At 49.1% G+C, this 13080-nt stretch overlaps 1 protein-coding gene and 1 long non-coding RNA gene across 41 annotated transcripts in view; one reads left to right on the forward strand and one right to left on the reverse strand.

Moving 5' to 3' along the window:
- Positions 1–13080, reverse strand: part of LOC135966743 (disco-interacting protein 2 homolog C-like) — a 208699-nt gene that overhangs the window by 111508 nt on the left and 84111 nt on the right. For 8 of the 40 annotated variants that reach the window (XM_074010930.1, XM_074010925.1, XM_074010927.1 and 5 more), the window contains exon 1: positions 4734–4991. The exons of 27 other annotated variants lie outside the window; for them this stretch is intronic. In XM_074010930.1, the coding sequence (XP_073867031.1) occupies positions 4734–4770 (37 nt within the window). In that variant the 5' untranslated portion in view covers positions 4771–4991. Of the gene's footprint in view, positions 1–514; positions 594–4733; positions 4992–13080 lie in introns of those variants that run through there. 5 more of the 40 variants (XR_012421841.1, XR_012421836.1, XR_012421838.1 and 2 more) reach the window with 2 other exon arrangements.
- On the forward strand, positions 6810–8566 carry LOC135966746 (uncharacterized). The gene is made up of 2 exons (XR_012421848.1): positions 6810–6942; positions 8340–8566. It is a non-coding gene; the product is annotated as an uncharacterized lncRNA (long non-coding RNA).

A 13080-nucleotide genomic window follows, 5' to 3' on the forward strand; every position in this document is an offset into this window, starting at 1 on the left:
GGCTGAGCTCCCCCGGCTGCCACCACCGAGGAGGGGGGTCAGCTCTGGTTTTTCAGGAGTGGCCTTTATCAAATGGAGAAAGTTCCCTTCTGTTCCTGATGTGGTAGGAAATTCGTATAAGGACTATTAAATTTCAACAGATGTTTTTCAGTGTCTACCGAGAGGATAAAATAAATGGGTTTTCTGCTTTATTTTTTGTTAATATGGTGAACTACATTGATTTTTGAATGATAAGCCAAAATGTACAATGCAAAACTACAGATCACGAGAACAAACTCTAAGTGTTCATGGTATTCTTATATCCCTTTTACATATTTCTGGGTTTGATTTAGTAAGAATTTGTTCAAAGCTTTGGCATCTGTATGTCAACAAGAGTGAAAGACGTGAGATTTTGCCTCGCATGCAAACTAACAAAGGGAGCCAGCACCAGCCCAATGCACTGACGGAGCCGGGACATTTCCGGGCCAGAAACAAAGGGCTTGTCACACACAGTGGGGCAGCAGGACCCACTCACCCCTGTCGATATTCAGGATCACACTGTGGGGCAGCGGGACCCACTCGCCCCCGTCAATACTCAGCAACGTCCTGTATCCCTGTACAAAGACAAGATGTTATTTAGGCAAAACAAAATTAATGATCATGTAAAGAACCGCTTACATTTTTCTCTTCTGAGAAAATTTGTCTTTAGCAACCATGGCTCTCAAGGCACTCACTTGCACATTATACATAATACTGCTTGTGGCCAAAGTCATGGTACCTTCCTATTCTTAAATAATTTACCAAGAGTTCTGAAAGGCGAGTATTTTAAAGAGAAAAGTGGTATGTGGGTTACCCAGGCTAAGGAGTGAGTTAGCCGGACAATTCTTGTGAAATATGTGCTTTTTCTAATTAGAAAATCTGAGAACAAGGTAACAGTGTGAGTCTGTTATCTCCACGAAGGAGTGAAATGGGTGCTGGGAAATTGAAGGAGCTTCAGAACGGGAATCTCACAACCTCAAATGGGGAGACCGGCAATTGGGAAAGCAGTCGCTCTGATTCATGGAGTTTTCGGAGATTCACGTCCACTCCGTGCTGCATTTGAGCGACTTTTCTTCTTGTGATGTGGACACGACAGAAGAGAGGTCCCACGTGGACATTCGGCATTTGTGAGGGTCTGGCACCATGACTCACTTCCATAGATTTAACATGTTTATGTATAAATTACAATGGCTCAACTGTATAAAAACTGATAGCAGTTATAGATCAATTCCCTCATTTCTCACTTGGGCCACACTTCCTGTTTCTGCAAGAACATATCGCTTGGCTAGAAGACACGAGGTTGACATTGAAAGGAAAAAGGACCTTGTATAAAAATGATGCAGAGAATTCTTCTCAAAGGCCACTGGGACACACACTTTGTTGGTGACCAGCTGTCTACCGGCACGGCAGCGAGACAGACAGAGCTCCATGCGTGAGCAGTCACAGCTCCCGTGACCCACACCAAGACCCCCAGGGTGACGACAGGCCAACCAGCAGCCTTGGAACGTACACTTCCTTCCTGAAATAGCTTCCCGAGAGACAACAAACAGTGATAATTGCAGGCATTTCTATGACTGGGAAGCAAGAAACCCTCCCAATCCTGTTCCTTCTACACCACATCCAGAACAGGCGTACACCCGGTGTAGAAAGCTCCCAAGGCCTGAACAGATCATTCGAATCTAATTCAGACTGACCTAATCTCTGCAGTGCAGTCCTACAAACAGACTTTCCAAAAGTTACCAAACCACTACCTCAAACCTCATGCTTTCTCTGCTTCGAAAGAGGACATGCGGCTCGGTTTATACAGCCACCAGCACACACACAGGGTATTATCTTATTGCCCGCCCTTCAGTGCCAAGAAGAATCCTGCGGTCTCTCACAGTAAAAACAAAACCACAGCCACCACAACCCAGCTTTTCAAGTTGCAGGGAGTTTTACAGCCTCTTTCTATGTCGTCTTCCTTTTTGCCCCAAACTGGATATTCTTTTTACTTTCTCCTTATTTCCTGAATATAATTTGATGAATATAATCAAAGTGCTTGTGTTAGAAGCAACTTTACTTAAAAAGAATTGAAAGAACTACATCAAAATATTAAGAGTAGCCATTTCAGGATGACAAGAGAACAATATATTGTTTTTGTTCATTATTTTCAACATTTGCAAAGTTTTTTGCCTTGAGTGTAGTCACTTTTGCAATCAGAGGTTACAGTGCTTGATGGAATGAGGCCATGAAGCACACACACCACCGAGTTTCTAACACAGAGCAATCTGTGAGGAAGGATGGAGACACAGGAAAGGTTCATTTTAAAGCAATGCAGGTGTTTTCTTTATAAAGGCAAAAGTCATTTTTTAAAGTGTTTGCATCATACACAAGTCTGCTAAATTTGGTCAAAAAACAGAGAAAACAGTAACAGAAGAACAGTTTAGCCCACAAGGAGACCAGCACACCCAGCTTGAGGCCACTCCAGATGAGGAGTGGAGAGTGGTTTCCTCACAGCTGACCCACAGGATCGGGTAACACAAGCAGAAGGGAAACATGGGGACCACAGAGACATCAGACTGTGGACTTCATAGCAAGAGACAGCAACACAAACTAGCGGAGTCATTAAAAACTATGGTAAAAAGAGGTCCACATTCTATTTTAACCTGAAATCAGTGGCACGGGGACCACCACACCACCCTGCAGTTGCCTCCTCCCTCCCCCACACACAGCAGCCTCCTGGGACAACATCCTACTTCCAACTTGCAGTTGCCTCCCATCCCACCCCCCCACAGTGGCCCCCTACAACATCATCCTACTTCCACCCTGCAGCTGCCTCCCATCCCCAACACACAGCATCCTCCTGGGACAACCTCCTACTTGCTGCCCACAGCCTGGAGCCCCCAAAGCATGGAGGGGCTTAGCGAGCCACACAGCATTCCCCCTTCACACCTGGGAAGTCAGCCCCTCACTGAAGTGGGTCCTGCGCCCACCAGCTGTGCACGATCAGAAGTGTGAGGTTACGGACCTGGTAACCAACTGTGCAGAGAGGCGTGAGGTCATGGACCTAGTCGCCCGTTGTGCACGATCAGAGGTGTGCAAGGTTCCAGACCTGGTCACCCACTATGCACAATCAGAGGTGTGAGGTGATGGACCCGGTCACTCGCTGGGTATGAATAGAGGTGTGGGTGGTTAGTGACCTGGTCACCAGCTCTACACAATCAGAGCCATGCGAAGTTGCAGACCTGGTCACCAGCTGCACCCAATCAGAAGCTTTTGAGGTTAGGGACCTGGTCACCTGCTGTGCACAGAAGTGTGAGGTTATGGACCTCGTCACCCGCTGTGCATGATCAGAGGTGGGCCAGGTTAGGGACCATGTGCGTGGTGATGGACCTGATCAGCAGCCAAGACACCTGACGTTTCCAGTGTCATCCCGGCTTCTTTCAAAACTGGAAAAGTCTTCAGATATTTCCCAAAAGCTCGTCCATCTTTGAAAACGATATGCGTGTGCACAGGTGATACCGATGACTGAAGATTGAAGGTTAGAGCATTCCAGCCCCATGCCCATGTCCCATCCCATCTGCGAAAACTCCCTCTCTGAAGCTCCCTGAACCCTGTGGCAGGCCTGAGACTCAGGTCCAGTGTCCTGTCAGTTATACTGAACAAAATGTAATTCAACACTGGCCATGGGCCCTGTGCTTTAAAAACCACATATAAATCTCCCAAAGAACTACAATCTATGAAAGCTTTCATGGCTAGTATTTTAGGAAGACTGATCAGTCTTGACCTAAATCAAAGCCGACACTGCCCAAATTCACTCTGATCCCAGTTTCGTGCACAGGCAGCCATCGCCTGGCCGTCAGGGTGACCAGCAGCCTGGGCACAGACAGGACCAGCGCCGGTCCCTCTATGCACCTTAAGGGGGCTTCTGAGCTGCTGTCCATGATCAGTGATGGTGACGCCCAGAGCAGCTTTCCGGGAAAGCAGTAAACCTTTCAGGTCCTCACCTCACGAGGATGGCCATGTATAAATCAACCGCCTTTGTTACTGCCCTGCCATTCTCAAAGAGGGGATGGGTTAAACTTCTTTATCCACATGCCCAACACAAGGCACACCTGCCCCAGCACGAGGCTCATCTACTTACTCCCGGGAAACTCACACAACCCACAATCAGAGGCCGCACACAATCAGAGACCGCGCACAATCTGAGACTGAGCACAATCAGAGACCACACACAATCAGAGGCTGCACAGAGACCACACACAGAGACCCACACAATCAGAGGCCACAATCAGAGACTATACACAATCACAGGCTGTGCACAATCAGAGGCCATGCACAATCTCTGCAACCTCATCAGAAACTGTTTCTGACCATTCACTTGAGGCCACCAAGTTTAAATAAGAGGCCCAGGTTTTAAAAGACAGCAGGAGTTCTCTGAAGGCAGACTCCGTGCATTCCACCATCAGCACCATTTGTGCCTGTCACGGTCAGGAAGAACCACAACCACGTCTCGGTGCCCTTGCAGTGCAGGGCGCTGCGTTTCTCCCCCTTTCCAAACCCGCGGCGGCTCCTGGCAACCCAGCGCCTCTGCTCAGCCACGCGCCCCCAAGGCCTTCCTCCCTCACCCCACAGGGGAGCTCCCGCAGCCGGGCTATCTGGCTCATCACTCCAATTCAGTCACTTACACCCTCATTCCAGGCTGAAAATCTCTTCTGAAAATATCCAAATCTTACCCACGTCAGGCTCCATTTTTTCCCCAGAGCTCCTCATCCCCTCCAGAGCAGCAGCTGTGGTGCCCGTGCAGCCGGGGCCTGTGGGCAGATCCGTGGGCTCAGAGTGCCCAGCCCCTCAGGCCCTCTGTGTGTCCCCTTACTCCCTGCTCCCTGGCGTTAATGTCCTCCGTCTTCGATTTCCTGATAGGCAAAAGGGGGTTAATTCTAAGAGTGCTAACCGAACTGGATCACTTAACACCATGTCGGGCCCAGAATACCCCTTGATCAATGACAGATATTGCTGCGCTGTTACCATTGCGCTGGGTCCAGGTTTCCTGTGAGCCCTTTAGGCTCTTTGCCGTAAAGGCCACTCATTGGACCTGTCCAAGCCTGTCTATATCAGATGGACAGGTGAGTGGCCGATGCACACGTGTGATGCTGAATGGGATCGTGCAAAGCTGGCCCTGCGTATTTTGGTCAACGTAAGAAAAAAGTCGCCCATACTTGCTTGCTGCCGCCCTGCGGTGTCCAGAAGGAGCCGCTTAAAGGCAACTGCGCCGCACCTACCTTCTTGGAAGGAGACGGCAAGTCCAGATTGGCTGGAGCTGGGAAGTTGTGCGCTACAGATCAGGGCTGCGTAACCCAGGGAAGGCATCACTCGAAACACGTGCTGGAGGGCGGCCAATCCGACCCGACCGTCCACCTCCAGGGTCAGCCATGGGGCTCCACTTGATGTGTCATCCTGATCACCCCTCACAGAGCAAATGAGCCTTTGACTTCAGCCTGTCCTAGGTACAACACCGACTCCCACCTCCCACGTCCTGAACCAGCCTGTTCCGGGGATTGCTGTGGAGGTAGAGGAGCAGGCCCAAGACATCTAGTGGCATTTCCTGGCAAGGACACTCACCATGCTCGACCATAAAACTCGGGTCAACTGGTTTTTCGGAGGGACTGTAATTTACTTGTGGCACGCATGGATACTGATTGACCCAGGGAGGGGCATGGAGGAAGCTGAAGGAAAACCCATGGTGACTGCGCCAGGCATTCCCGCACACACCGACATCTTCAGACTGGGGCGGCGTCCTAGTCTTACAATCAAACCGAAAGCCCAGAGAAACTAGGGACCTTGTCCAAGACCAGCAACAGGTATGTGGGCAGCTGGGATTCAACTAAGTCCTTTCCTGGATCCATCCGCGCTGCTCCCTGCCCCCACTCCCACCACCCCGCCATGGCCCCCGATAGACACAGCAGGTCTGAACATCAGGCACCCCGCACGCAGAGTACGGAGCAGAGCCGGCTTCCGCAGTGGGATCTCACACACATCCCACTCCCCTTCTTGCCGAATGCCTCGGGACTCTGTGCGGTCAAGTCTGCAGATGTGGCCTCACTCTGCGCTAGGAGATCTGGGTGGCCGGCAGCGTTTTGCAGAGTGCTCCTCCAGACGGGGCTCTTCGGCTGATCCATGAGACACAGGACACCTGAGAGAAGGGCTGACAAACCCCACAAAGTCGCTCCCAACATGGAGAGGACAGGACCACAGCGGGGCTCTCGCAGTCCACGCTTTGGACAGGTCTTGCTGCAAACTGTGGTGCTCGTCAGGCGCGAGGAAGTTTCCCAGGGCAGGAGCTCTAAGTGACACAGCAAAAGCGACACAGGCGATGCAGCAGGATGTACTTCAGCTCAGGGCTCAGGAACCACGGGGTGCAGCGTGGCCTGCAGCAAACCAGACACATCAGAAGCCAATGTCCCACCTTTTACATTCAGTGACATTGAACGGAGGGAGTTATCTGTAGCAATCATCTTCCTGGGGGACCCGTACAGCACGCATGACCACCGACACTGACCACGAGTCCTTCCTAGGTCCTGGGGGCTACCCCACTTTACACGCACGGTTCCATGCACAAATCTACGCGTGGCAGTTGTTAGGCCCAGCTTAGAGATGAGGAAAACGCTGCTGGAAAAGCTAAGTGAGAAAATCAGACTTCAGCACACCTGCCATCTCCAAGACCACTACTACTCTATGTGCTAGGGTCTCAAGGGTTGGGTGTGTGGCATTTTAAGTGACTAATTGTAGGTGGTTTTCTTCTCTCCTACACCTGTTTAGCCTGAACGTGCACGTACATGCTCTGCTGCAGGTGCACTGCCGTATGTAGACCAGCAATGCTCTTTCCTGCCTCGGGTTCTCGTCACTGCCTTCCGGAAAATCTCACCTGCTTTACAGCCAAGCCAGGTAGGCCTGGTCAGCCGCACAGTGAAACTCCTGCAGTGTCAGAGCTAAGTGCTGGCTGAGACTTTAACGGCGAAGACAGTGGAGTAATGGGGATAAACTGAGCAAAACTGTATTGTAACGCAGATGAACGTCTAGAAGCAAAAGAAACTGACACCCCTGAGAGCAGGCGACTGTCTCTTACTATGATGTTAATAGCAGCTTGCTGTTTCCAGTGTCTCCGTGTGCCAGGGTTTCCAGTCAGCGTTTGTGTTTATCTGCTCTTGGGCTACCTGATCAAACCTCCGCAGAGATCAGGGATATCTAAATTGACCCAGTATCTGCAGGCTGGCTGCTCAGAGGCCGTGGTGTGGAACGGCCAGGACATCGCTTAGTCATACGGGGCACAAGCACGTCACTTGCCACTCCTGTCTTTCTGTTTCATCAAACCCTCTTTTCTCCTGAATATTGACCATAGCAAAGTCATTAGCCTTTGAGATGCATTTGAAACATCAACTTGCTTTGTTCAAGAGGTTTAAGACACACGTAAGTCTTTCTTGCCATGCTCAACACACACAGCCGGCCGTTTCTGAAGTCAGTGTTTCTGGAACAAAAGCCTCGGCCTGCCCCAGTGAACATTCACACTGAGCACACTGTCGCAAGGCTGCTTGGCCAACCAGCAGGGGGCAGGAGAGAGCTGCAGGGGCCACGTGGGGTCCCTGCAAAGGCGCCTCACTCCCTCAGTCAAGCGCGGTGCCTCCTGCCAATCCAGCGGCTTCCTCCAAGGGGAAGAGGCCTCTTCAGCTGCTACTGCACTGATTTCAGACGGCTCAGCCAATGGGGCAACAGATTCAACAGAGTTCCATGTTGTTTAAGGAAAACTTCTGTTACCAGGCAACCTTAGTACCATATTCAACGTAAAATAACCAACAACATTGTTTCCAAAACAACGTGCTACTAGTGCCTTATCCTTCAATGCTGCTTAAACACGGAAAAGTATGAGGAAAAAAGAGCATGGCACTTACTTCTTTAAAAATAACACCTCTTCCAGGTTCATTTTACCCCTATCATAAAGACTTAGAACTGTGGATTCCCTACAGGAATGTGGAGTGGGGTTGGATCCCCACACTGACCCAGACTCACCCCAGGTCAGTCATCCCCCCACCACGGGGTTCACACCTCTCCAGGCCCTGTCACCTCATCAAGGAAAGGTGGCGTCTCTGAGCTCTCTTCGCAGGAAGCACCCGAACGGGAGCTAGAGACACAGACACACCCACAACTACTTTGAAATCCTAAACATATTTAAGGACTTCATTATTAGTTTTTTAAAACTGTAAGAACAAAGTGACCCTGGTTTTAACCTCTCTGCCACAATAACACCGTGTACATCTGTCTTTTGCTATTTGTTCCTTCTCCAGCAGCTGCTGCCTGGCTGGCCGACTGCAGAAGAACAGCCTCTGGTACTCCCGGGAAGCCCTCGGTAAAAGCGTGAACACCACGATCACGTCTCAGGACGCCGCACATGTTAGGGTCGCCCACAGACCGCCATTCCCAGTGCCTAGAAGGCACTGAACGGGCCTCCTGCTCTTTGTAAATGTCAACTTTCCTAAGCTAAGTTTTCTTGAAAATTTTTAACTGCAGTCCACACGTACTTCTTTGTGTCTTGTTTTTATCCTAGAGGAATACTTTTATGGAAAATTAAGCTTGCAAGGTTGAAGGATTTTCTGAAAGTCGACTCCTAATCCTGGAAGAAAAAAAAAAATGGGCCAAATGTGGTGCTCACGCCTGTAATCCCAGCAGTTTCGGAGGTTGAGGCCAGGAGATTGCTTGAGCCCAGGAGCTCGAGACCAGCCTGGAAAACATGGCAAAACCCTGTCTCTACTAAAAATACCAATAATAATAATAATAATAAAGCTGGGCATGGTGACGTGTGTCTAGTCACAGCAACTCAGGAAGCTGAGGTGGGAAGATCACCTGAGCCCAGGAGGTGAAGGCTGCAGTCAGCCCAGATTTGCATCACTGCACTCCAGCTTGGGCGACAGAGTGAGACACCGTCTCGAAAAAACAAAAAGCAAAAACAACTGTATAAATCATTATAGAAGGGAGCTGGCCAGGCGCAGTGGCTCACGCCTGTAATCCCAGCAATTTGGGAGGTCGAGGTGGGCAGATCACCTGAGGTCAGAAGTTTGAGACCAGCCTGGACACTATGGCAAAACCCCATCTCTAATAAAAATACAAAAATTAGCGGGGCATGGTGGTGGGTACCTGTAATCCCAACTACTGGGGAGGCTGAGGCAGGAGAATCACTTCAACCCTGGAGGCGGAAGTTGCAGTGGGCCGAGACTGCGTCACTGCACTCCAGCCTGGGCAACAAGAGTGAGAGTCCACTTCAAAACATAAAAATAAAAATCAAGGGAGCTAATGTTTTTCATTTAAAGGAAGGGAGAAGAACATTCAGTATTTATACCTCTCAAGCACACATCTCCAGTGGTGTCCTAAAGTATTCAAGATACACATTCCTACAAATATAGCTCAAAACTACTCACCAAGTTACATGCTAAAAGCACATGCATTGTAAGAATGCTACATTATATTTTTTGAGCATCTGTATCCAATATTTTAGCATACTGGCAGTTTTCCCTTCAGGTGCTGTATGCCTAAATTATTACATGTTTAGTCATTCATTTTAGAATTTATGACTATTATGCTTTAGGCAATAAACATAAGCTACTAAATTAATGACTTAGGGGAAAAGTTACTAAGTTAACTTGGAAGTTAAACTTTGCAAACTGAATTTGTTGGACCTCATTCAAGCTAGATGATCAGTTTTTTAAATTGTTTCCTGTGTGTTTCCCTCCAGGATGGAAATAGCTTCACTCTCATCCACTGTGCACACTGCAGCCCACGCCTCTCGTCCACCGCGCCACACTGCAGCCTGCAATTCACCCTGTACCAGGCTTTCCACACCGTACCTGAAAGTCACTAAGTATAACCAAGAAGGAAATGAAAAGCAGATAAATGACCTCCACCCCTACATCCAGCATGCAAATGTTAAACATTCATCAAAGTAAAACCAAAATCCCACGTTAGCTCACGATTGTAACTGGTAGAGTTATGTGCATGGCAATTTAAAAAGTCTAGTTAAGTAAAAACCTAATTGAGACTCTCAAGAAAGACATCTGCAAAGATTGACAGTGAGGAGAGGACTTCACTCTGCATCCAGCCTGTTCTGGAAGCCACGGCCAAATGCCAGGTTGTATAGATCCGAAAAGCAGGAAAAAACAAGTGTTGAAAGGTGTACAGTCTCAGCAATGTACAAATTCGATGTAGGATGCTCAGAAACCTTGAATTTCCAATCAGGAAACAGCAACATGAACAAGTTTCCCAGCAGTGCCCACTTTCTACCTACGGCACGGGTAACAGTTACGCTGGCCACCTCCGGGGGGACAGAGGCTTCCTGGTCACATTCGCTCTGGCAGCCACACAGCTGGCCCCGCCAAACACCTGTCTAATACTGAGGAACCACTCTCTCCCTGGGCTTTGCTCACTCTAGCCAGGAGAGCATATTTACAGAGTACTTTACTGAGTCCTCGTTCAATGCGTCAAGCTTGTTGAAGGCAGGGCAACCCCATTCCTGGCCCAATTAAGTGAACTGAGCAGAGCAAATGCCTCCAGTTGGACGGCACTCAGTCACAACAGCAGTGGCCCCTGTTCACAGGGCGCTGGCTTCGTGCCGAGAACAGTTACAAGCGTCTTCTCTCTGTCCGAGGAATGTGCACTGCAACCCTGTGGGGCCGTTTGCAACGTCCACCAGAGTTCTGAGGCAGCCAAGTCCAGGCTGTCCGTGGGCCTTGCCACGTGGCCGTCCACGTCCCCTGCAGATCAGACCTCACTGCAGGGACCACGGGTTCCAGGGCTGCCTTGAGGCACATGCTCCCTTCACCACCTCCTCCTGGCCCCTGACATCAACCCTCACCACTGCTGCCAACACTTGATTTTCTCATGGCTCCTGAGGGGCCTGTTCTGCCCTTCCCTGCTCCCTGCGTCCGGCTTGGAGGGTACCCACATCAACGCCAACGCTCACGTAATCACCAACCTTTCCACGGGGCTTGATGCCTAGGAGTCTCAATATCAGAAAGTCAGATTCCTGTGCTTGTTGGAGAATTTCTTCCCATTGTACAAGTGAAGGAGATAAAATTCTAGGTGCCTGCAATAACCTCATTTCCACAACGAAGCAACTTCAGTAGTAGCACAAAAAAAAAAAAAAAAAAAAAAGCTTTTTTTTTTTAAACTTCTTTTATACAAGCTAAATACAATTTAATTTTTACATCCACGTTCTCATCAGCTCCCACCTGGTGAGCAGGCAAATAGTAATTTTCAAAGAAACAAATTGTTGCATAATTTTAACACTTAGCATTATCACTATTAAGCAAGAAGTATCCCAAAAATACATGATGATCTTGTTCTCACGTTCAAAAATTGATTGTCACACAGTGAAATAACACTTAATGCAAAGGAAAGTTTCTTTTCAGGTATCTGTTCTGGAAAAGAAAAAAAAAAGATTTCTGGCAAAGAGATAAACATTAATTATGTAACAATCCAAAATGCCTCTGGGAAAAATGATGTCATCCAATTAGTTCTTTGAAGTGTTACAAATGCAGCTGAGTTTTAATAGTAATTTCTCCATAATTATCAAAAGAGTCTTTAAAAATCTTAGTGCTGAAATAACTATAAATGGATATAATACGCAAAGCAGAAGAGTTAACATTTGGGGTAGATTTTGGCCCATATTTTTAACATATGCATAGTTATTCACCTAGTTGAAGCTTATCCCTCTCCTCCTAGGCTCTTCAAGACTGATTTTCAAACATAGACTGGCTTTTGGTACATGAAGGCAGCTTTAAAAGATGTCAGGATCAGGCCGGGCACAGTGGCTCAAGCCTGTAATCCCAGTATTTTAGGAGGGCAAGGTGGGCCGATCATTTGAGGCAAGGAGTTCGAGACCAGCCTGACCAATATGGCAAAACCCAGCCTATATTAAATATTTTTGTAATTAGCCAAGCGTGGTGGCACACACCTATAATCCCAGCTACTTGGGAGGCTGAGGCAGGGAGAACTGCTTGAAGCCAGGAGGTGGAGGTTGCAGTGAGCCAAGATCGCACCACTGCACTGCAGCTTGGGCGACAAAGAGAGACGGTCTCAAACTAGAACTTAGCCCTCAGGAAAAGCATTGAGCACCCCCCACCCAAACCAACCCAAGGAATCACATGGCGATGGTTATCATCTGATTTCGACAAATAAAGTTCTGTTCTCCCCTCTGAACACAATGGTAAACACCTGCCATCAGCCCACAGAAACTCCCAGGACCCAGTAACACTGGACTAGCAAGATCAATGGGCCACGTATGCAGGGTTCAGCAGCAGAAAGTCATGGCACCGAGAATGGTGTGTGCTCAAACCAGATTCCTTGCTGTCGGGGTGAAGGGGCTTCCCGGGAAAATCTAGTCCAGTGGGATGGTTTCCACGTCCACCATGAGGAGGAAATGGGGGGTTTCCTGAGGGCACTGACAGGACCTGGGTCTCTGCCCCTTTGTCCTCTGTCCTGTTATGGGATGAGGGTGGGCTGAAGGCAGGTTTCCCCTACATCTTCCGGGCAGGAGAGATGGAGCTGACAAGTGGACGACGCTTTTTCCAAAACATTCCCATGTTTATAACCTGTTATCAACCTGTTTTCCCTGGAGATCAGTGAAGCAGCATCATTGATTCTCTTCCATTAGGGACAACCCGGTGTTACGGGAGGCAGGAGACGACATGCGAGCTGGTCTGAGTCAGTCACTTGTGTCTGGTCCCCAGCGTGCTCATCTATCAAATGGGCGGCCCCACAGACCAGTGACTTTGAACCAGAGTTCCATGGAGGTTGCCCAAGGACAGGGAGGGGGAAGAGGGGGAAGAGGGGGAAGAGGAGGGAGGAGGAAAGGGAGGAAGGAAGGAAGAAGGGGAGAGGAAGGAAGGAAGAAGGGGAGAGGAAGGAAGGAAGAAGGGGAGAGGAAGGAAGGAAGAAGGGGAGAGGAAGGAAGGAAGAAGGGGAGAGGAAGGAAGGAAGAAGGGGAGAGGAAGGAAGGAAGAAGGGAAGGGGAAGGAAGAAGGGGAGGGGGCGGAAGAG

Source organism: Macaca fascicularis, chromosome 13, assembly GCF_037993035.2.
Source record: "Macaca fascicularis isolate 582-1 chromosome 13, T2T-MFA8v1.1".
Classification (NCBI taxonomy): Eukaryota; Metazoa; Chordata; class Mammalia; order Primates; family Cercopithecidae; genus Macaca; species Macaca fascicularis.